General features: G+C 43.2%; 3 protein-coding genes across 3 annotated transcripts; all 3 read left to right on the top strand.

Moving 5' to 3' along the window:
* Window positions 1–3649: 3649 nt before the first annotated feature.
* LOC124682726 (ecotropic viral integration site 5 protein homolog) lies at window positions 3650–7737 on the top strand. Its single transcript, XM_047217356.1, has 8 exons — window positions 3650–3792; window positions 4228–4423; window positions 4992–5162; window positions 5258–5374; window positions 5735–5932; window positions 6685–6744; window positions 6823–6921; window positions 7582–7737. Exons 1-8 carry the CDS (start codon window positions 3650–3652, stop codon window positions 7735–7737), a joined length of 1140 nt encoding a protein of 379 aa, XP_047073312.1.
* A 2685-nt stretch (window positions 7738–10422) lies between these two features.
* On the top strand, window positions 10423–13153 carry LOC124682725 (mitochondrial pyruvate carrier 1-like). Its single transcript, XM_047217355.1, has 5 exons — window positions 10423–10475; window positions 10608–10735; window positions 12422–12476; window positions 12565–12700; window positions 12898–13153. The coding sequence occupies exons 2-5, from the start codon at window positions 10640–10642 to the stop codon at window positions 12932–12934; spliced, it is 324 nt and encodes a 107-aa protein (XP_047073311.1). The 5' UTR covers window positions 10423–10475; window positions 10608–10639; the 3' UTR covers window positions 12935–13153.
* A 5560-nt stretch (window positions 13154–18713) lies between these two features.
* Window positions 18714–21385, top strand: LOC124682724 (mitochondrial pyruvate carrier 1-like). Its single transcript, XM_047217354.1, has 4 exons — window positions 18714–18940; window positions 20773–20827; window positions 20907–21042; window positions 21171–21385. Exons 1-4 carry the CDS (start codon window positions 18845–18847, stop codon window positions 21205–21207), a joined length of 324 nt encoding a protein of 107 aa, XP_047073310.1. The 5' UTR covers window positions 18714–18844; the 3' UTR covers window positions 21208–21385.
* Window positions 21386–24422: the final 3037 nt, after the last annotated feature.

Genomic DNA, 24422 nt, shown 5'->3' with positions numbered 1-24422 from the left:
GCCGGACCGGCGCCGGTTCCATTCTGCATAGCAACTGTCACCGTGCGCGCGTCTGAGAGGTAGGATCCGGTGGTGGGAGAAACGGGGTAATGATTTGTAGTTGGAGATGGCATGTGCTTAGGCTTCTACGACCTTACCCAATCTTATACATCCTCATAATCAATGGCATTTTATGAACAAAGTATCCCCAGTCCCCAAGGTACTGAACACCAGCGCGGAGATACTTAGGGTGTACTGCAGCTATGCCTGGGCAGAATATGTTTTTTTTTGCGAAAGTTTCACCGATCCATTAATAATCATCAACAATAGTATAAAGATGGCTAAAAGTAATATTTGACGAAAGAAAGGAAAGCGTGAGCGAGATGACAAGAGCCGTCGTGACCGTGGAAACCATGGATGCTGAGGCAGAGAATACAGGGGAGACGGCGGCCGCCACCGCGAGGAAAGCCAATGGAGACGAAGGATGCGCCCGCGGAGACGACGATATGATCCTATTTCTATTTTCTTCCGTGCTAGAAAAGGGAGAAGTGGACAGCTAAAAACGGAACCGTGTGATGCAAAATAGACAGCCGGCGCACGGATGGTCGCACGGGTGCAGGCGCAGGCAAGCCCCGTCCGGGAGCGACAACAAGGAGTTGTGGCTCGCCGTAATTGTCGTTAGTGTTAAATAAAGTTGTACCTAACACATATATGAGCTAGGTATCAGTATGATGTGTAGTACACCAACGACTACATAGAGTGACTGGCTCCTTTCTTTTTTTATCTCTTGCCTCTTTTTGTAATTTTCTTTATGTTTGTCCATGTATATGTTACGGATGGAACTTTTCCATGTTTCTGCTTTTCGGGAGTGGTGTTTTGGCACCCGGAAGCATATGCTCCCGGTTTTTTAAATTTTATTTTAAATACACTTTTAAAATATTGAAAAGTTTGGATATAAAATTTAATAGGTACATCTCGAATTTTTACATGTTCACAAAGTAATTTCACAGAAAACTGACATTTTTAATGTCGTGTGTAAAAAAGATAAATTTTGGTGCAAAAAAAGGCAGTGTACGTGACTTTTTTTTGTCTTTTTCACAAAGTCATAAAAAATGTTGGTTTTTTTGCAAAACTTGATGTACTTCCTCCGTTCCTTTTTAATTGACTCAGATTTAGTATAAATTTATACTAAATTCGAGTCAATTAAAAAAGAACGGAGGGAGTACGTACGTATAATGTCGATACAAAAGCGCGGAAATTTTTGTTCGATTTTTTTTGACATTTCAAAATATTTTTTCGGTGGCAGGAGCATATGCTCCCATTGCCGAATTGAGTTTCTGCTTTTCCATCTACTATATAACAAGTAACCGAGACCAGGTAGAGGTTTCCGTTTTCACCAACATGGTATCAGACCATTCTCTTCCCACGTCATCCCTCTAGCCTAGGATCGATACAAAAATAAGAGAAGAAATCCCAAGAATCAGCCTACGGTATTGTGTCCCGTGATCATCACGGATCAATTACCCTCGCAACAAATCTGATCGGAGGCAGTTGCTCAAGCGCTGAAGAAGTTGAAGCTCAAACAATGTGAGAGGGCATGAAATTGGTGGTAACTCACAACATGTTCCCAACGATATTGGAATCTAACTACGCGGTGGCAGTGTCTACCGGCAACGGGCTTACCCCAAACGTCTCAAAGAGTGTATAATAACATTGAGGTCTTCAGAAGGCTGATGTCCAGATGTGTTGTTTCCAAAGTCGAGAGAAAATGTAATGGAGCCGCCCATAGTTTAGCTCAACTTGCTAGGAATGACAATAGTAGCAGTGTTTGGTATGCTAGGGTTCCATTATGTGGCTCTTAGGGATTACAGGGATTTATGTAATTATAAACTCTGTAAACTCTTGTGAGCTATGAAAAGGTTTTTCCCTCTCAAAAATATAAGAGAAGAAAAGGACTGTGCGACTTGGGTCGCCCTAGCGATTCTTCATCGCTTTTTTCCTCACTCCCTCCGGATGGCATCACCCTTCTCTACGGCGTCGTCCTTTGGCGGCCGCCTTTGGAGCACCGCCGTCCAACAAACTTTCTCACGAGAATCATCTTTCTAGGTGTAGCATAGCGCTGGCCAATTTCCAAAGGAACCAGTCCTGCACAAAATTGAAAAAAATCCCCACGAATCAAGGTTTAGTCAATGAAATTTGTTTAATATGTGGTCTCCCACGTCCTGTGACTGTGAGGCTGTGAAGCATGATCTCTTGAACAGATCTCTGTCGTTGCTCTGAGAAAATAATAGGTTCCTCCTGATACGACGAGCACGGCGCAACCGTGGGAGACGAGTCCCCAGCCGGCTAACCGCAGACGACGAGAAACGGCCTATTTTGAGGCGAGCTTCGAGCTGGAAACGGAACTCTTGTTGCTCTATTTCGAAACTGACGCGCGTAGCATTGAGCAGAATTAAGGCGCCAAGTCTGAACTCTCAGATCCCCCCCTCCGCCTGGCCGCATCTCCTCTGCTCACCGCTGGTCGCCCCCTCCTACCTCGATACTCCCATCGTCGCTGCCGTGTGTCCGGCCTCAAGCCATCGCCCGGACCTGCGCCCGGCGGAGCCACGACCGTACTGCCTCTAGAAGAGGATCCCGGTGAACCCGAAGCCAGCCGGTCGCCATTGCCGCATAAGAACCGACGCGGCGGAGGTGCTAACGGTGCCGCCGGCCCGCCTCCCTCCAGTTTCTCAGGTTCCCTTTATCAAATCCACCACTTCTCCTGCATTGGATTCTCGTGACCTGTGCGATTCCGGCCTCTATCACTTCGCCGGACCGTCCGTTCAGGTAAGAAAACCCTCTGCTGCATGAACTGAGTATACATTTTGTACACCCTATACTTATGTAATAATTCGTTTCCCGTACGGAAGGATTTGTACCCCACCTATGTAATTCAACCATCAAAAAAAAAAAAAATCAACCATCCATGGTTTTTTTCCATCTCGGTTGAGCCCATCCTATAGTCCAACATGAAATGCAGGTGCATCCATCCCATGCTCGTGCACACACTGAATTTGAATGTCTAGTATTAGCTCTGTCCATAAAATGATGTCGGAAGTTTGCAAATTTTGGATGTATCTAGACACGCTTTACCGTATAGATACATCTGAATTTAGACAAAGCTCCAACATCCTTTTATGGATGGAGGGGGTACTTTAATCGATTAGCCTCAAGTCTCAACTAATATTGCAAATGTCTGCAAGTTTGTTATCCCCCAAAAAGTAATAACTGAGGATTCAACTGACCCTTATGTGCCGCTCTCAGTTCACTCCTTGTGGAGCTCTCTTGCCTGTACTTAAGTTATTATGCCCAATAATTTAACTTTTGTTTTGACAGTGATCGGTAATCTTGTGGAGTATGAATGTAGCACCTTCATAAACCACCTGACTAACCAAACCTTTCTTCTGCTATGATTTAGTTGCATCAAACGCAGCTTACCATTGGCGTCTACACTGAAATCAGTTACCTAGTGTTTTATAATTTTGTATACTTTAATTTGATTGTTTTTGTATGGTTCATGTTATACCAGACTCATGTTTGCTCCATTTTTTAGTCCATATGTTGGCACATCAGCTTACAGTAATTGACTACCATTTTGTAAAAATAATAATGGCAGGGTACCTTCACTGAAATGGATAAGAAGAAAGAGGTGGATGACGTCGAACCTGGACCATCTCCATCTCATTGTGTGGACAGATTTGGTTTTATAAAGGCGGAACAAAGTAACTCTCCTGAGGGAATTGTGAGAAGCAGATTCATACATGAACATGAAAGGTATGGCATGTCATACAGGACATGAGTCTCCTGTTATACCTAGTCCCTCTATGTTTTGAGTATCTTATAAGTTTACGGTATAAACATCTCATTTTCTCGCACCTAATACATCATAGGTTTCTATACCTATGAGTATCTTTCACTTAATACAATGATTCGCAGATCTCCTGCGAGTTCTCGAAAAAAATTTATAGGTTTCTATACTTATGCATGGGCCTTGGCTATTCACAAACTGCTTGAGAATGGTTCTCATATATTTGTCTGCTTGCATGATAAAGCATACTTTTCATTTACATATTGTCTACGTTACTGGCACCTTAGTGCCATTTTTGTGACGTACCAGACTAGTTTATTTATGAAAATCAGTTGCTTCGTGTTCCTTTTCTTTTCTCTCAAAAATCTTCTAACATGACCTGTTTTGGGAGATCATTGTAGGGAGGAAAGAAGGATTAGAAAATGGAGGAAAATGATAGGAGTTGGTGGTAGTGAATGGAGGCACTATGTTACAAGAAAACCTCATGTGGTTAAAATAAGAATAAGGAAAGGAATTCCAGATTGTCTTAGAGGACTTGTTTGGCAATTGATTTCAGGCAGCAGGGACCTCTTGCTAATGAACCCTGGAGTTTATGAGGTACTCATGATCGTTCTGTTTGTTTGAATTGTTTGGCATTTATTTGGCCTAGCTGCAAATATTCATATTGACTAGTGATACAAAAACATTAGATTTTAAATGCATTGATGGTCCGAAAGAAAACATCACAGAATGTCTCTCTAGTATAGCTTATATACTTTCTATAAATATTTCTTTTTGAGCTGAAAACTGTAGGGGAGGCCCCGACAGTAAAATTTTATTAAAAGAGATAAAATATGTATAAGAGGAGAAATAAGATTGCTATGTTGTGGAGAAAATAAGATTGCTAAACTAATGAAGTTATCCACCTTGGATCATACTTAAGGGCTTAAGACTCAACTTCCTGTGCATGTGCCTATGTTGTACCTATTTCATATTTAAGTGTTTTTTTTTATTTCAAGGATTGCAAATTTAGAAGAACTAATTGACCTTGCTTTAACTACAGGCTCCCCGTTGTAACTTGTTTGTCTGTTGTCTTAATAATTGTTTCTTAATGACAAGAATACGTAAATAGGTGCTTTCATCAGTTCGCTTTTCTTATTTGCATTCTTATGTTTTGTTTTAACAGACCTTGGTCATATACGAGACATCTTCATCAGAATTGGAAATAATCCGTGACATATCACGTACATTTCCATCTCACATTTTCTTCCAACAGAGACATGGCCCCGGTCAAAGATCGTTGTATAATGTTTTGAAAGCATACTCTGTTTATGATAGGGATGTTGGATATGTGCAGGTTTGTGCCACTGTTCAGTCTGCCAACACATTATATGTGAATAACATACATATTCTCTAGATTAATATGTTGTTTCTTTACAAAATCTGATGCAGGGAATGGGATTTATTGCCGGGCTGCTTCTTCTTTATATGAGTGAGGAGGACGCATTTTGGTTAATAGTCGCTTTGCTGAAGGGAGCTGTCCATGCACCAATGGAAGGCTTGTATCAGGTAAATGGGATTTTCTCCTCCTGCTCAAAATGGCCTTGAAAATCTAAACTTTAGAGTATTTATTTAGTCTAGTAATTGCAATAACCTTGCTTAATAATGCTCGCATTTATCCTTATGATCATGGTCTTGTATACTGTATGCTCTTATTTTTCTGTATTTACTTGGCCTACTATATCAATTTTGCTTTTATTCTCCTGGCTACATGTTTTGCCACTTGTTCAGCAATTCATGTCTTCAGTTTGAGCAATTAGTGATGTAGCACATGCAAAAGTTAGGAACCATTTTCTTATAAAATGATGCACACCCTAGAATAGAATCTGAACTTTTGTTTGACAAATACTATTTGCACTCTTGCAACAGGCTGGTTTGCCGCTCGTGCAGCAATACTTATGTCAATTCGAGAATTTAGTTACAGAGCACATGCCAAAGTTGGGACAAAACTTTCAAGATGAAATGATAAACCCAAGCATGTACGCGAGTCAATGGTTTATCACGGTTTTTTCGTATTCTTTCCCATTTCATCTAACTCTCAGAGTTTGGGATGTCTTCCTTTATGAGGTATACAATCTTGCCCATCCATATATTTCTTTTCTGTCCAGTTTTTATTTATGGCATTTTAACTGTAGATGTTTTAAAGCATGCTTGCTTCAAATACATGAATATTACAACTTTTCAAGTTATACATTAATATTACTACTTTCGATAATGTTGTTGTAAAGTAAATTTGACTTATGAATAGTCTGCAAAGGTATATGATTGATGATCACCCCTTGGCTCCTCATGGGCCTATGTAACCACTATTTGGTATTGTTGCATCTAGTGTAACACACAATAGCTAGTGTCGCACCTTGTTGGAGTTGTTTTGACCTTTCGCTCCTTCGAATCACTAAATGCACTCTCCGAAAGTTACTTTCCTGATGGAGGGCAATGCCAATATAGGAACCAAGTCGAATCATTTCCACACAGCTCCTTGTCACCTTAATTGTGAACTTCCTTTGAGACAAGCGCTCCGGAGAACATTTCATGTAATTTTGATAGAGTATTGATATTTATGACATACTCGAATGTACTTAACACATAGTTGAACGTTACAGACTCCTACTCTCAAATAATTCTGATACACTATCGTGTTTGCAATTTATCACTCTTCTCATGTCAAATCAAAAAGTTGATTTAGTGTTCATGGTTCACTCGTACGGTTTTATTCTTGTAAAACACATTTATCTCATTTACCTGCAAACCTACCAATCTTCCAGTTCCATGTAAGATAAGTACTGATTGTATCTGTTTTGCTTGTTGTTCACTAACAGGGTATTAAAGTAGTGTTCCAAGTTGGACTGGCTCTATTGCGATTCTGCCATGATGACTTGGTGAGTTTCTTGGTGTTTTTTGGCTGCTTTATCTTGAAAGCATATTTTGAATAATTGGTGAACTTATTTTTCTATCAGGTAAAATTGCCTTTCGAGAAACTTTTATATTCCTTGCGAAATTTTCCGGAGGAGGCAACAGACCCAGATACATTATTGCCACTTGCCATTTCATTTAAGGTAATGAACTTTTCTATGAAGGACCTGTGAGAACATATGCCCTTGGTTTTGTAGTTCTTTATGTTGATGTTTTTGTTTACTAGCCTTTTTTGGGGACAGATAATGTTTGAAGATTGCTTCATCTTATATGCATCATTACCTTTTATTCTTTTGAAGAGTAAATTCCCCATGTGTCAAGTGACTTTGTCTAGCTGGTTCGAGCAGATCATCAAACTCCTTAAGACTCTAACTGCATGAAACTTAATATGGATTTAGAGCAGAGGTCTTGTGTTCAAGTCTGAGTTTTAGTAATTTGGACACAGAATGATGATCCATCTTTTCTAAAAGACAATAAACTGCAATGCGGGTCGTCTGGCTGTTCAAGTAGGTCACCATCGTGGACAGAAAAAGAGCAGGCCATTTTTTAAATCTAAATTGCATGAAATACAATGCGGGTCCAGCACCAGTCCGGTGCATGGGCTTGCAAAACTTAGCAAAGTACACGAGCACACCCATTATCATGCCTGTTTACATTTACACATTGTTGTCGAAGATAAGACAACACCAAACTTCATGCTTTTTTTTCCATTTAGATGGAAGAAAAATGTTGTGTTGTGATGATTGGAAAAGGTTTTGCATTACCAGATAGAGATACTGACAACGAGGTACACTTATTTGCAGGTGTCCAGCCGTCTGGTGGAGCTTGAGAAAGAGTACCGGAAAAGATTGGAAGGACCCAGTGGAAGATCAAGTAGTAAGCGTCTGCAGCCTCTCAAATCAAAAGTAATGAGGGCTCGGAGCCACCTCTCGTCTAACTCTAATGTTGGTAAAAAATAACAAACAAACCTTGTGCTGTAAAGTGTGCCACCTTGTTGCATGTACATTGTATATGACCATTATTCGTTCGTGCATGCTTCGCGACACACGAAAGGTATAGCTACATTGCGAACCAACAGTTCCCGACGGGTGCTGGAAACCTGTAAATACATGTTATTCAATAGGATGGAAATATTTTAAGCCAAGCACTATTTGACTGCCAATGCATTTGTGGACCCACGATCGGTTGCTGCAAATATCTAGCCAATGCTGTAAAAATGCCGAACGCAAATTTTTATGTGTATGCAACATTTAAAAGAAAATGCAAAGTTTGACTGCCTATGCTCTATTTAGACCCCCAATCATTGCTTTAACGGTTATTGTTGCAAAGAAAGTCTGAACATAATATTTTTTATGTGCATGTAGCACTTTAGAAATGCAACTTCATTTTTGCAACTTTTTTCCTTTGAATTTGTACAAACTTGCAAAGTGTAGCAAAAGTTGCTATAACATTTTGAATACTCCAAACTGTTGTAACGTTTTAAACATACCAATTTCGAAATAATCAGCTGTATATGTACAAAATCCCATGGTTTGCAGCAAATGTTTTGGTAGGGAGTGTAATTGTTTGTAACAAAACAAATCAACCCACCTAATATATGTGTCTAGGGCATCCCACATTACAAATGCACCTTTGCGGTACTGGAAATTCTTAGTAGGATAAGCCTAGAAATCTTTACAACATTTTACAGGTGGGTACACAACAAAAGAGGAGAGAGCTTCCAACAAACCGCCAACCTATTCGCAACATCATAAATTCTCTGAAAAAACACTAACCTCTACCTTGCACCCTTGAGGCAGTTGGGGCATGAAGGTGCTTCGCTCTTCAATGGTTCAGGCTTTCCCACCATATATGCAACTTGTCGGAGCCCCATTGGAGATAGATCATGTGCCCTTCGCTCCATTCCCCTCCTTCTCGCCATTTATTAGGGCTTCCTGGTGTGGCCCCGAGCTCCACCTATAGGAATCCATGGATGAGATCTAAAAAGGAATCCACTGAGGAGCGAAAGGTGCTCATGTGGTGCAGCGCGCCGTGAGCCCCGAGCTAGGGCGGCGCAAGGTGAAGGTCGTCGCCTTGAGCCATGGCAACACGTGGTGCAAACCGTCGGGGAGGGGGGTTGAGCCGATCGACATGTGAGGGAATTTTTGGGATGGCGGGAGGGTTGCCCTGTAGGTGGAGCATGAGGAAGGGGAGGGGCGGCGAAGCTTTTCGAAGAAGGATGAATGCGGGTGAGGGGAAGTGCCGGTTGAGTAGGAACAAGGGAGGTGTGCAGGGTGTGTTCTTGCTAGGGATGATGACTCAGTGTTTGTGGGGGACTACGAGACATTTGGGTGGGGTTCGTGTGAGAGCAACGCTCGTCCATCAACAAGTAAAAGATAAGAGTTTTCCATATTTTAAAGGAGGTTGACAATAATTCATGCTACCCACTAAGGAATGTTATTGGAGCCGTTCAAAGTTCAAACAAGGGTGGATGCCTAACAATTTTGGATCAACTGTATGAGGGAAGACACTAGAGCGGCAATGAACAGGAGATGCCAAAATATGGGAGCATAAACGAGATGGGAAATGTGTGTGTGTTTTCGTTGTTGTCTTCCGGGTTTTTTTGTATCTAGTGAGTTTGTAAGGCAACAAGAGCCTAAACTATTTCAATTAAATGAAGGTGCCGGATACGCCCGATTAGAGAACATATCATAACACCCTTATGGAGAAAATAACATTGAAACAAAGAAAGAAACTTGGAAGCGAGCTATCCTAGAAAACACCACCAAACGTAATTAAAGAGAGTGGGTAGGTTTGTCAGATCAGTCAAAAGAAATCTCGATGCCGAGAAAACATAGGGAAACATCATTGACTAGGGAGTGTTGGTATTAAACCGAGTGAATGAGATATCATCTACCCTGAATTTGTGTGTAAGCCTTGGTTCTCAAGTAGATTTTCTCTTCTAATTTATTGGTTCTTAGCTTCACTATTTTCTTTTTTATTGCAATGCTATGGCCTATTTTACTAGCATTTTTTTAATAACAGTAGGAAAACTACTATATTCATTGATCAATCAATGGGTTAGTATCGGATTTTGTGAAGAGAGGGGATTTTGTATATGCAAGAGTGAGTGTTTGAGTTTTGGGTTAAACTACAAGTGCATCTTCAAAAAATCTACTACAATGTGCAATCTGTATAACATGGATACCTACAAATCAAGCAAAAGAAATGCTCAAATTTGTACTATGTTTATCGTAAAGTATTAGGGTCCAAAATTTCTAACATGATCCACATCCACAATGTTCTACATCATATTTGCATTTATATTCCCATTTGTAAAACCTTACATCGACAATAATATAACACAATCTACCTAATTACAAATATACATCTTAGATTTTCATGTATCACATCTACCTAATTACAAATATAAAAAATACTTCAGTTTCAAAGTTTGAGTTTAACTATATTGAAAATTCAACTTCAAAGCTGGAGAGAGAAATATTTTAAAATCCAAAAAATACTCGAAGCATATTTGTGGGCTCGTGCTGATTGGATATTTTATTCCAACCGTCGGATGGAGAAGTAACAGTCCTCATTCTCCAACCACTCCACCAACCAAAATCATCGTCATCCTCGTCCCCAACCTGCTCGCCGTCGCCCTCGCTCGTCAACTCGTCGACCTCTTTCCCCGACCCCCCGCCGTCGAACAATCTTGGTTTGTGCTCCTCTATGTATTTCCAGGGTGGATCTGCCCATCCAATCCTACCCTATCGTTCAAATTAGCACCCCCGATTTCCTCCTGCTGCTTTCGGAATCTGACTGATGCGATATCGTGTGATATGAGCAGGTGATTTGAGCGCCGGTGGGGAAGGTTCTGACATGGCGACGGCTTTCAAGGCGTTCGTGAACAGCCCCGTCGGACCCAAGACCACCCACTTCTGGGGACCTGTCGCTAACTGGGGCTTCGTCCTCGCGGTAAGCGCTCCATAGTTTCTGTACCTAAATTCATCCCCTGTTATTGGTCCATAGCGTCGATGGGAGTACCGCAATTACCTACTGTCGTCTTGATGCCAGTTCTACTTTTTTTTTCTATTGCCCCCTATCTGAGCTTTGATACAAATGAATGTACAAAATCATTAGAATTTAGAATGGAGAAACATTTAATAGATAGTTTGATTCAGGATTCTAAAAGGAAACATCAAAAGGAGAAGGGGTTTTCTGCTGGGTTCGTCTAATTGTGTGTGTTTTTCCTTCAAAAATCAATTGTGTGTTTGATATCATTGGTAAGGCAATTTCCTAGAGCAGCGTACTGTTAAGTCATGTGACTTTCTTCCACGAAAATAAGTGCACTTTGGATTGATTTAATGGTGCTGAGCAGATATTTGCATGTAGTACATGTTAATTTTATGTCTGCTGGGATATTTGGCACTTGTTCATGGAGCCAAAATTTTCAGATGGATTGGCAAAAATTGGGTTGTAGCGAAGTTCATAAGCATTTTGTATCATTTTGTCTTTTGAGCTAGTACATACTCTGCACAGTTTACGAAACATCCCTTTTGTACTATCACTTATCAGGATAGCAGTTCAACATCATAATTTTGGCTATAATAAAATAAATATGGGTAGATTTGTCCGTGAAAGTACTTTAGGTTCTTGTACTTAAGTTATTCCCTTGTAATTGGTCCAGAGCATTAGCGAGAGTACTGCAATTATGCATTGTGGTCTTCATGTGAGGTCTAGTTTATTTCTAGGCCACCATGGTTCACACTGTTGAGAGAATTTGAGTCTTGCCCCATTTCTGAGGTCTGATACAGTTGTATCTTGAAAGTGGTTGGAATTGAGAAACATTTGTTACATAGTTTGACTCGGAATGCTAAAAGGAAACGACTTAAAGAGATGGTTATTTCTCTTGGTTCCTTTATCGCGTGTAGTATTTTTTTTCTTGAAAAATCAATTGTGCTGGTATCATTGGTAAGGTAATTTCCAGAGCAGGGTACTGTTTAGTCATGTGACTCTCCTCCATGAACATTTGTATTTCGGGTTGATGCAATGCCGAGCAGATATTTTGACATGATAGATCTTTATTTTTGAATCTTTTGAAGTGTTTGCAAATTGTTCATGGGGCTAAAATCATCAGATTGATTGGTGAAAAATGATTTGTAGCAAAATTGATAACCATGTTGTATCGTGTAATATTTTGTGCTAGTAAATACTCTGCCCAGCTCACAAAGACATCCATTTTGTATTAGGATAGCAGTCAAGCATTACAAGTTTAGCTATATGTTTTCAAAAAAAATAGTTGGGTGCATGAAACTAAGTTGGTGCTTTTTTGGGACCATGTCGATTTCCAAAATGTCATGTTTTTTAATTAGATGGAACCGTACAATTAGCATGTCCAACTGTGCAACCATGCCATGCCTGTAAATTTATTCTGATGATACATCTTCAGGTGATCTTGTTGCCTTAGCATGCATCAGTGTTCATTTAGCTATGCATTTGCTTATCCTTAACATAAACTACCTGGGAACTCGTTATTTAATCTCTGTTTGAAACGATGTCAAACTTCGAGCAAATCCTTCTCTAAAAATCCATAAACCATTTAATGAATAGCTTTCTTTAGTCATCCTTCGATTCTATCTCTGATTAGAATTTTGCTTCCAGGGTTTGGTTGATTTGAACAAGCCTCCTGAAATGATATCTGGCAATATGACAGCAGGTCAGTGAAATACTCCTGGGTTTTTCTCAAAAGTAACCGTTCCTGTTTATGAATAAATCTAATCCTGGAGTACTATCATTATATGTAGCCATGTGTGTGTACTCTGGACTTTTTATGAGGTTTGCATGGATGGTACAGCCACGGAACTACTTGCTTCTGGCATGCCATGCCTCCAACGAAACTGTTCAGCTCTATCATTTATCTCGCTGTGCTAAAGCTCAGGGGTAAGACTTCTGCAGTGAATATTTTCCTACCACAGTCTGGTGCCCTGAAAAAAGGGCCAAAAGTACAGTTGTCATCGTTTTTGTTTGTTTGTTTGCATCTGCTTTTGTCTTATGAACCAGATTTCCCTAGCATGATGATAGTACTTATGACAATGCAATTAAAAAGAGGGATTGATATCTGGGTTTGAATTTCACAGGTATATAGGGAAGAAAGAGCCAGAGGCTCAGCAGTAAAGATGGCCTAGAATGCTACAGTCACTCGCGCAATAAGCAAAACTTGTTTTTTTTTTCCTGAAGACTTTCAATGCTCATTCCGGATGATACAGTTCCTGTACTGGACTGCATAAAGAGCTTTTGAAATGGAAACCTCTCTAAAACGTCTGTTCCAAATTTCTGGTTTGCGAATCCTGTGGCTTTGATGTGCATTTATCAAAACGCATGCCATTTTGTTAATGCAGAGTTGGATTAAAATCCATTTTATTCTTGTGGCAATGAGCACAATGTGAACAGTTCTTTCGCCTTTTTATTTGTATTCTTGATATGTGATTTTATCTTTTTTCTGCTCAAGTCTATGGTCCAGAATGTTCTTGTGTTTGATGTATGATCACAAGTGAGTCCCTTCCTGATAACTTGGCATCGACTAGGGTAGGTTTGCTTGAAGAGATGGTTCCTGTCGCTTGATGAGGCTCTGTTTGAGCGCTTGCCCGAGAATTCTTCGGCCTCAGCCGCAATACGCTACTTTTCTAGAATGCGTGAACCTAAAATTGCAGTAATAAGAAGCGTTAGATTGTGAGTTAATGGCTTGTGGAATCCAATGGAAATGAGATTTGATTAGGGCTGCTTCAGTCATGATAACAAGTTTGGAATAGACGACAGAGCGACACGAATGGTTATGGTAGCTGCCTGCTGCAAGCAAGGAGTGAAGACGACATACGAGAAACCGACATGGATTTCTTCAGGGCTTCCACCACCACTCTCGGCGACGGGAGCAAGACGCTGTTTTGGTGACCGATGGTGTGAGTGTGAGAGGGGCCTCTAAAGTGTTTCGCGCCGAACCTTTTCAGCGTAGGCGACGAACGGTCAAGAAGGAGCTCCAGGACAACAATTGGATAAGATCTGTCCCAAGCTCAACAATTCGAGTTCATTAATGTTTGAAATCTCATTGGCCAGTCTCAGCTCCATCATAAGTACAATCTAGCGCAAAGATAAACTCGCCAAAAAATTCTTAAGGGATCCAACACGTTTATCTTTGCTCGATTAGTCCTTAAACTATGATAAGAGTAACAAACCCCAGCCGCCGCTGACGTCCTTGTCCTCGCCACGACGGCCATACGTGGCCATGGCCATGTGTCCTATCCATCCGACCTCGACACATTTATATAGTCTTGTAGTCGGATCTCACAAAGTCACAATGATTTGCTTGAAAGAAAAGTCACAATGCCGGCCGGCCGCCACAAGTGGCGTCTAAGGTTAAGTCCCATTTTAATCAAGCATCACCGACCGGCTGCTACACTACTCTACTATGCTTGTTTAATGTTTAGTTTTAGTTACCTCAAGTTACTGTTCGACACGTCCTTCATCGGGTCTCACTTCAGTAAAAAAAATTACGACCAATCTGCGACAGTGTCAAACAGGCAAACAATTGGTAAGGACAAAATCCAGCCAAGCTACCCTTGGAGTACATATCGATCTGCGTATAGTTAATTACCTGGCCCAGGCGTTAGGGCATGTACAATGGTGGAGAAGGCATGTCTTCCCTTACCTCGCCACATCAGCTAGAGAAAGCATTAGATATAAGTCATACAGTGCATTATCTCTTACAGCCATCTCTACCAGTTAATATGAATAATTAAATTTTGGTAGGAAATTTGTTGATAAGGGAAGGCATATGTGATACAATGGAGAAAATAGTCTTTCTTTATTTTCTAAGAGATGATCCCTTAGCTAAGGGAAGACAACCTTCTCTCTCTTCATTCTCTCTCCTCCAACTAAGTAAAAATCTGATGTGGCATCTCTAAGAGAAGACTGACATCACCCCATTGTACGTGCCCTTACCCAACTACGGAGTAGTTCACGAACCATTGGAGCTTCCTTCCTCGACCATTCCTTCTCGCCTGATATGCGGAAACCGAGATAACAACCCATTTGCGATTGCGTGAACTAAGCAGACTTTTTTAGCCACCAAAAAGAGGGAAATAAAAGATGGAAAATGCTTGGTTTCCTCCGGAGGCTCCGGCTCGCGCATCCTAGGATGCGATGCATTGTGCGTACCAGGTTGAGCCACGTCACACCTAAACCTGAGACAACGACAGGCGTCGGGCCCACCACCAAATCATTATCCCTCTCCCGATCAACCTCCTCCACTCATTCGCCCAACTCTCTTTCTTCTTCCTTATCCTCTCGTCATTTCCCTCAGCAAATCCCCCACGACACCATGCCCAGACCTCCATGCCTACCTCCACCACAAGTGCAAGGAGGGCTACTGCTAACTTCTACTTGCTGCAAGCTCGCGCCCCCATGCCCCCATGGATTTTTCCTCCACCGCAGATGCACGGCACGGAGCTTCTATAGGGAGGGTGCCTCTGCTTCAAGCTGAAGTAGGTGCTGCTGCGAGCAGCGGCGACGGCGAGCTGGTTTCAGATGCTGAAGCGACGGCGAGCTGGTTTCAGATGCTGAAGCGACGGCGACAACGGCCATGCTACTCATGGGCGGTGTGCTGCAAAACGACGACCATCGGAGCTACATTCGACCCCGGCAGGAGCTGACGGTGCTGCGAGCGACATCGCCGGAGCTGCAACGGCGGACGTCTGAGCTGCAATGGTTCACCGCTGGAGCTGCCACGCTATACTGGCGGTGCTGCAATTGGCAGCCGCCCAAGCTACAAGTGGTGGTGCTGCAATGGCGCGCCACCGGAGAGCTGCAAGTGCTGGTGCTGCAATGGCGTACCACAGGGGCTGCAAATGACCTCCACCGGAGATGCAAAGGCGCGCCGCCGGAGCTGCAAAGGAGCGCCGCCGATGCTTCAAAGATGGGTCGCCGGAGCTGCAAAGGACCTCCGCCGGAGCTGCAAAGGCGCGCCGCCGGAGCTGCAAAGGCGCGCCGCCGGAGCTGCAAAGGCACGCCGCCGATGCTTCAAAGACGGGTTGCCGGAGCTGCAAAGGCGCGCCGCCGAGGCTTCAAAGACGGGTCGCCGGAGCTGCAAGCGGTGAAGCCTCCGTGCCGCCCTCCGTGGAGCGCCGCCGTGCTGTGCTGCAAGCCCGACTCGGGCGCCGTCGCGGTGCTGCAACTACGTCGTCGAGCGCCGGCGGTGGTGCGGCAAGGATGGGTGGCACTGCTGCAAGCCATGGCGGAGTGCTGCGACCGACATCGGCGGTGCTGCAAAGCCAAGGGCGGCGTTGCTGCGACCAGCGGTGGTGCTGCTCATCGGAGTTGACACATCTCCGGCGAGCTCGCCGGACTTCTTTCTTCGTGCGTTCCGAACGACGGTGCGGCTGGGTGCTGCCTTATTTGTCGGTGTGGTGGGGATTTATTTGTTTTTTTCTGTGCGGGGCTGAAGACTGCGTGCACGTGGGTGGTCCCAGAGGGACACGTGTCGTGCCGAGGAGTCGGAGGCTAGGAGCAAATTAGCCTCCGGAGGATTGTCAGCACTGTCCATAAAAGATGCTCGTATAGAGAAGGTGGGTGGCGCGCTCTCTTCCCGTGATAAGGGCGAGAGCGTGTTTCACTTCGGACTCAGACTTTGAGAAGTGAAGTCACCGAGGTAAATTCACCAATCTTAGCCTTTTCTTTAAGATCTAATAACGTACCAGGTTGACTTAAATTTGTAGCTAAAAATTCCAATGTGTTCAGAAAAAATGAAAAAGATTTAATGAATTGTAAATATTTTATTGTATATTCTGAGAAAGTTTCAATCCATTTGATTATGTGGTTTGTGATTAGATAGCTTTTTTATGTTCAATCCATAAAAAAATTATGTACTCACAAACTAATCATCTAAATGAATTGAAACTTTCTCAGAATACACAACGGAACATTCCTGATTTACTGGGAATTTTGAAAAAAGATTCTGGACATTTTGAAATTTTTACCTACGAATTTGGGCTAGTGGCCACTTCATAAATCGTATCTTAATATCTAACTCCAATCTCTACTGTATGTCGATGCGCTTGTGTACGCAACACATGTTTTACCTATCTTAGTATCTAACTCCAATCTCTACTATATGTGGGTGCGATTGTCTACGTAAACGCATGTTTTACCCATCTTAATATCGAACTCCAACTCTACTATATGTGGGTGGGCTTCTGTATGTAAACGCATGTTTTACCGTTTCTCTCTGAAAAGGTATGTCCTAGGAAGTTAGGAGTTAGTTTGAGAATTTCAACCGACTATCCGCCTTTAGATCTAACAAGACATAAAATTTGGCCCGCCTGATCAATGCAACATTAAACCTTCCCATGCAACATTTTTGTGGATTGATGCAATATTATGTGCAACATATTTTTGCCTTGGTTTGTAAAATGACAACATTTAGATCACGTCCATTAGCAATTAAATCAATACATAAGCAACAGTTCACATTCAAAGTCGTAATATCTTCGAGAAAAATCGACAGGAACACATACACCATGACAAATCAACAAATGCAACACCACGAAATAACCTTTACAGCATGAAGATAATATCTCGAATAGAAGCTGAAAATAATTGCAACATGTTATCATTATGTACGCAAAACATGACACACAAGCTTGCAACAAATCAAAACACCATTTACAACATCAAAAAACCCTAAAAAAAATATTAACCTCCACCATCAATAGTGTAGGCACCAACCTCACCCCCATGGGCTCGCCGATGCTAAATCCGGCTCGTTGGACCCCTTATGAGCCTCACCCACACCCATTCCCCTCAACATGTCTTCTTCCCCAAGCTCGTATGCATGAATAAGCTAGTTCTTTTTAGAAACTCCCATGTTTGTCGTTCGGACGTGGGAGAGGGTAGAGAGAGAGAGAGAGAGAGAGAGAGAGAGAGAGAGAGAGAGAGAGAGAGAGAGAGATGGCGTGGGTAGCCATAGGAGGAAGTAGCCATGGCAGGGGGATTGGTGAAGGAGACATGGTAACATCAAGATACTTTGAGATAGAGGAGCCAACGGGCTTCGGGACATAGTAGCTAGCAGTCGTAGGGGCGCAACCTATACACAACTAATAAGCGAGGGAGAACGAGGTGATTACATTTCTCCATTATTTTCTATAAGAGGATAACCCTCCATCTCTTTATCAATTGATGCACATTGCCATACTACATTGGTCCAACCGTTGGACCCCTTGCTCATTTGTGGTGGTGTATGAGATTTAAAACCTCATCTGTTGTGGCGGCGGAGGCAGTAATCCTGGTTACTCGAGTCACGACGAAACCTTGAACTTGAATGGTTCTTTCCCTCGAACTCCTGGGTCAGTACTCGGTATTGAATAGTACTAAAACGGTTCCTAGTGTATAATTTTTCCTAAAGTCAAATAAAGCTTGTAGAAAATACTATCAACAATCCCACTCTGAGAGTGGATTTTGTACTTACACACATGGTTGTGGGGGTTTTCGTCACCATCCATTTATTTCTCGAGATTCGTGTTCACCATGATAGATGAAAAGATTCCTTTCGCACTTCTTTTTTATCTGAATTTTAAAGCACAACGAACGGTGACAGGAACATTCACACTCATGCGTGTAAGTACAAAAATATTTCCCACTTGAACTACGTAATATTATTTCAGATATATACTACTTAATATAATAGACGCTGCTTTTTTTTTCTCAGAGATTGGTAACTTTTCATGGTCTGATCGGAGAGTGTGCACCCTTGAACTTGACGCACCCACTCCACCAAACTATCTCCGTATATAGAATGGCCCCTCCCTCCAAGCTCCCGGCTTCGTTCTCCTTCCTTCGTCTCTCCACAAGTCCATATCCACCCGTGGACGTCAAAACAGCCTACCGGAGGTCTCTGCCCCCTCTCTCTATGTTTCCAAGCGTATTTGGTTCTGCTATCTACCCGTGTGCTGATTCGAATCCGCTATATGGTGTGGCTGAGGTGATCGAGCAGGTAGTTTGAGCGCTGCGGTGCGGTGAGAAGGGTTCCGGCCAGCCATGGCGACGGCGTTCAAGGCGTTCCTCAACAGCCCCGTCGGCCCCAAGACCACCCACTTCTGGGGACCCGTCTCCAACTGGGGCTTCATCCTCGCGGTACGCGCTCCATGATCGATTCTCTCTCCGTGCCTACTCGTATATCTTCCCCAAATTAACATGCATAGTTAGTTTGGTCGATCGCAACGACGAGGAGTGCCCCAGTGGTATTTTTCTTGCTCCCAGTTGGCCGGAGCCATCTTATCAACGGGAACTTTGTTCAGTACTCAATTATTCATCGTTATCCATAACATTATTGGACGTGAAGCAAACTCTCTTTCCAGAAAGTAAGGAGAACAGTCAACAGTGTAAATTAGGAGTATATTTTTCTTGGATGAGTCTAGGGAGCGGCCGCGTGCCCATTGGTACATCTGAGCACTCAACCAAAAAAGGAAGCACACTAGTTTTGTCCGTGTGAACACCTATTATTTATGGTTATTGTAGCACATGCACTATGATGACATCATGCACGTTAATTATCCTTTTAAAATGTTTAAAAGCCTATAACTTTTGCACCAGATGTCGAAATTAGAATCCGCTTTCACGTTTGAATTTCTTGCGGTGAGCCCTTCAAAACTAGATCTCGTTTCTATGTATTTTGATGAAGTTTTTTCTAAAGCAACTTCTACGTGCGACAAAGCAATTATAATGCGAGACGATGCAACTTTAGTGTTGGGGGAAGCAACTTTGCTGCACAACGTAAATCTACATTCACAATAAAAGTTGCATTGCTGAACGCCAAAGTTGCTCAGCCATCCGTTAAAATTTATTGGGTGGGCACCAAAGTTGCTTCACTGGACGCCAAGATTGGACCGTCATAAACCAAATTTGCTCCGTCGAGTACTAAAGTTGCTCTGCAGGATACTAATTTTGCTCGGTCGGGCGTCAAAGTTGCTCTCCAGGTGACATAGGCATCCCAAATGGGCCTGCCTAATATAGTACCCGGGGTTTATTGAAGGCCCACTACCCGAAGAATAAGAAGACTCGAGAGCCCAAGATGTATTTAAGGAAAAGATAGAGTTGTAATAGGAAGTGTTATTTGTAATCCGGCGGGATGAGTTAGAAACCGTCCCGGACTATGTAATCCTTGTATAGCACGAATCCCTCGGCTCCACCTATATAAAGGGGGGTCGAGGGACGAGAAGATCATCGAATCATTGTCCGCAAACCCTAGTTTTCATATTCGTCGAGTACTTTTCGGCTGAAACCTTCGAGATCTACTTGCCCTCTACTTCTAACTAAACCCTAGCCTATAATCCATAGGCATTGACAAGTTAATCCCTTGTCAATTGGCGCCGTCTGTGGGAACATGAAGGTTCGAAAACTGCGTCGCCGGGATGATTGTTCCTCCGCGGGGGACTTAAGTTGCTTCGTCACACATTCAAATTACTACTATGGACACCAAAATTATTATCGGGCACAAAAGTTGTGCCTCCGTGTACCAAAAAGTGTTCATGTTCGTTGCACATCAAAGTTGCTTTGTCGCACACCAAAGTTGTTTTCCTGCACAATAAAGTTGCTCTGTCGCGCATCAAAGTTGCTTGTTAAAAAATTTTGTCGAAACATATGAAAATGTGGTCTAGTTTTGAAGCTCTCATCGTGGAGATTTTAAAAGTGAAAACGAATTATAATTTCATCGCACGGTTTAAAAGTTACAGCTTTTTAAAAAACGACACTAACATTAGCTAGCCTACTAGTGGGACGCAACAGCCTGTCGCCTAGTGCGTGTGCCCGTGAGGTTCGTGTGGCACGCGGCCGCTCGTAAGATTTCAGGATTTTTCTTAGGTTCTGTCCGGCTGGCCCTCTTGTCGTACTCTTGGGCTCTTGGCTTCTTGAGTTCTTGTACATACACTGTAGTTCAATAATCCCTCCAATCTTTGTTTTATTTCCAGGGTATGGCTGACATGAACAAGCCACCTGAACTGATATCCGGCAGCATGACAGCAGGTAGGTGATGCAACTAGGCTAGCTATTTGATGATCATACATCTCAAAATTTTCATTTTGATGACCATTGTGTTGTGCAGTCATGTGCGTGTATTCCGGCCTGTTTATGAGGTTCTCATGGGTGGTAAATCCTCGTAATTATTTTCTCTTGGCGACCCATGCCTCCAACGAAAGCGTTCAGCTCTACCAGTTATCTCGCTATGTTAAGGCCCAAGGGTAAGATTTTTGAGCTGATTTTTTTTGTAACAATTAAGTTTGGTTTTCAAATAAATTTGGTCATTTGTTTCCGTGGTAGTATTAATTTATTAGATCCATGCATTGGTGCCTGAGTTTGGATTTTGCAGATACCTAGAGAAGAAAGAGCCTGAAGCCCAACAGTAACCATGGCAGCGCGGACACCTCTGTCACTCCTTCAGCGAGATTATTTGGATTCTGACGCTCTATAATGCTCATGATGTTACCTGTTTCTGCATAAAGATCATGTGGCATCGAAACCTCAATCATACCTGTGTAGCTTTGGAACTTCTAGTTCATGAAACAATGACCATGATTACGCATCTATCAAAAGTTTACAACACGCTCTACACAAAGCTATCAAAATACATGGCACTATTTCAGTGCACATGGCTGGATTACTGGTTTTTGTTCTTAATTTTGCGTGAGCGGATAGCTCTCAGATTCATATTGTTGCGAAACTTTTCCATGGTAAAAGATGAGTCAATACTAGTTTATGATCTGAGAGGGCTCTTGGTCAACACAAAAAAAAATGCACATGGAGAGGCACCGAAGGGCCTAGAGACCCGGCCTCTTCATAGTAAGGATGCACACATTCACACAATTCAAAACAAAAAAAAAACACAATAGGATGAATGTAGAGAAGTATTGGAAATTGCACAACACCAATAGGGCCGGCTGCTCATGTATATATAGACGGACACATGTACAATTACAGGTACAACCCTGACAAAACACGGGGACCTATACCTAGTACAATATGTTACTCAACACCCCCCGCAGTCTAAGGGTCGGCACCGACACATAGACTGGAGCGAAACTCAGGAAAAGTCGTGGACGGCAATCCCTTCGTCATGATATCGGCAAACTGCTGAGACGTCGTTACGTCAAGAACTCGAACGCGACCGAGGGTAACTTGCTCACGAACAAAGTGGATGTCCAACTCGATGTGCTTGGTGCGCCGATGATGAACAGGGTTGGCGGAGAGGTAGACAGTCGACACGTTGTCGCAGAAGACCACCGTAGCCTTGTCAACGGGACAAGAGAGCTCGGACAGAAGCTGACGAAGCCATGTGCACTCAGCCACAGCGTTAGCCACGGCGCGGTACTCGGCCTCAGCACTGGAGCGAGACACAGTGGGCTGCCTCTTGGAGGACCAAGAGACGAGCGACGAGCCGAGGTAGACGCAGTATCCGTTGGTGGAGCGTCGAGTGTCCGGGCAGCCCGCTGATACGTCTCCGACGTATCGATAATTTCTTATGTTCCATGCCACATTATTGATGTTATCTACATGTTTTATGCACACTTTATGTCATATTCGTGCATTTTCTGGAACTAACCTATTAACAAGATGCCGAAGTGCCGGTTCTGTTTCTCGCTGTTTTTGGTTTCGTAAATCCTAGTAACGAAATATTCTCGGAATTGGACGAAACGAAGACCCAGTGTTCCTATTTTCACCGGAAGCATCCGGTAACACCCGGGAAGGACCCGGAGGGGGGCATCTGGGCCCCCGGACCATAGGCCGGCGCGGCCCGGGCCCCGGCCGCGCCGCCATATGGTGTGGCCACCCCTTCGACTCCGAAGGAGATATGCCCTAGAGGCAATAATAAAGTGGTTATTATTTATATCTTTATGTTTATGATAAATGTTTATATATCATGCTAGAATTGTATTAACCGAAACATTAGTACATGTGTGATATGTAGACAAACAAGAAGTCCCTAGTATGCCTCTTAAACTAGCTTGTTGATTAATGAATGATTAGTTTCATAATCATGAACATTGGATGTTATTAATAACAAGGTTATATCATTGTGTGAATGATATAATGGACACACCCAATTAAGCGTAGCATAAGATCTCGTCATTAAGTTATTTGCTATAAGCTTTCGATACATAGTTACCTAGTCCTTATGACCATGAGATCATGTAAATCACTTATACCGGAAAGGTACTTTGATTACACCAAACACCACTGCGTAAATGGGTGGCTATAAAGGTGGGATTAAGTATCCGGAAAGTATGAGTTGAGGCATATGGATCAACAGTGGGATTTGTCCATCCCGATGACGGATAGATATACTCTGGGCCCTCTCGGTGGAATGTCGTCTAATGTCTTGCAAGCATATGAATGAGTTCATAAGAGACCACATACCACGGTACGAGTAAAGAGTACTTGTCAAGAGACGAGGTTGAACAAGGTATAAGAGTGATACCGAAGATCAAACCTCGGACAAGTAAAATATCGCGAGACAAAGGGAATTGGTAATATATGTGAATGGTTCATTCGATCACTAAAGTCATCGTTGAATATGTGGGAGCCATTATGGATCTCCAGATCCCGCTATTGGTTATTGGTCGGAGTGAGTACTCAACCATGTCCGCATAGTTCTCGAACCGTAGGGTGACACACTTAAAGTTGGATGTTGAAATGGTAGTACTTGAATATGGAATGGAGTTGGAATATTTGTTCGGAGTCCCGGATATGATCCCGGACATCACGAGGAGTTCCGGAATGGTCCGGAGAATAAGATTCATATATAGGATGTCATTTTATGTGAATAAAATGTCGCGGAAGGTTCTATGGAAGGTTCTAGAAGGTTCTAGAAAAGTCCGGAAGAAACCACCAAGGAAGGTGGAGTCCACAAGGGACTCCACCTCCATGGCCGGCCAGCCCTAGATGGGGTGGAGTCCCAAGTGGACTCCACCATAGGGGGCCGGCCACCCCCACATGGGAGGTGGGAATCCCACCTTTGGGTGGGAGTCCTAGTTGGGCTAGGTTTGCCCCCTCCTATGGAAGGTTTTGGTTTCGGGTCTTATTCGAAGACTTGGACACCAACACTTGGGTTCCACCTATATAATGAGGGGCCAAGGGGAGGGGGCCGGCCACCCAAGAACCACCAAGGTGGCCGCACCCCATAGTGGCCGGCGCCCCCCTCTCCCCAAACCCTAGCCGCCCGCTCCTCCACATCCCGCATAGCTTAGCGAAGCTCCGCCGGACTTCTACACCGCCACCGACACCACGCCGTCGTGCTGTCGGATTCAAGAGGAGCTACTACTTCCGCTGCCCGCTGGAACGGGGAGGTGGACGTCGTCTTCATCAACAACCGAACGTGTGACCGAGTACGGAGGTGCTGCCCGTTCGTGGCGCCGGAACCGATCGTGATCAAGATCTTCTACGCGGTTTTGCAAGCGGCAAGTGAACGTCTACCGCAGCAACAAGAGCCTCATCTTGTAGGCTTTGGAATCTCTTCAAGGGTGAGACTCGATACCCCCTCGTTGCTACCGTCTTCTAGATTGCATCTTGGCTTGGATTGCGTGTTCGCGGTAGGAAAATTTTTGTTTTCTATGCAACGTTTTCC

This window comes from Lolium rigidum, chromosome 1 (assembly GCF_022539505.1).
Source record: "Lolium rigidum isolate FL_2022 chromosome 1, APGP_CSIRO_Lrig_0.1, whole genome shotgun sequence".
Taxonomy (NCBI): domain Eukaryota; kingdom Viridiplantae; phylum Streptophyta; class Magnoliopsida; order Poales; family Poaceae; genus Lolium; species Lolium rigidum.
Note: the sequence above shows the minus strand (reverse complement) of the source record. Positions and strands in the feature narration are given on the sequence as shown.

Excerpts from the sequence above, each read along its gene's own strand:
- LOC124682726 (XM_047217356.1), top strand. The coding sequence starts at position 3,650 with ATGGATAAGAAGAAAGAGGTGGATGACGTCGAACCTGGACCATCTCCA. Across the intron at positions 5,375-5,734 it reads CAATGGAAGGCTTGTATCAG|GCTGGTTTGCCGCTCGTGCA; the intron begins GTAAATGGGATT and ends CTCTTGCAACAG. Across the intron at positions 5,933-6,684 it reads GGGATGTCTTCCTTTATGAG|GGTATTAAAGTAGTGTTCCA; the intron begins GTATACAATCTT and ends GTTCACTAACAG.
- LOC124682725 (XM_047217355.1), top strand. The coding sequence starts at position 10,640 with ATGGCGACGGCTTTCAAGGCGTTCGTGAACAGCCCCGTCGGACCCAAG. Across the intron at positions 10,736-12,421 it reads ACTGGGGCTTCGTCCTCGCG|GGTTTGGTTGATTTGAACAA; the intron begins GTAAGCGCTCCA and ends TTTTGCTTCCAG. Across the intron at positions 12,477-12,564 it reads ATCTGGCAATATGACAGCAG|CCATGTGTGTGTACTCTGGA; the intron begins GTCAGTGAAATA and ends CATTATATGTAG.
- LOC124682724 (XM_047217354.1), top strand. The coding sequence starts at position 18,845 with ATGGCGACGGCGTTCAAGGCGTTCCTCAACAGCCCCGTCGGCCCCAAG. Across the intron at positions 18,941-20,772 it reads ACTGGGGCTTCATCCTCGCG|GGTATGGCTGACATGAACAA; the intron begins GTACGCGCTCCA and ends TTTTATTTCCAG. Across the intron at positions 21,043-21,170 it reads CGCTATGTTAAGGCCCAAGG|ATACCTAGAGAAGAAAGAGC; the intron begins GTAAGATTTTTG and ends TGGATTTTGCAG.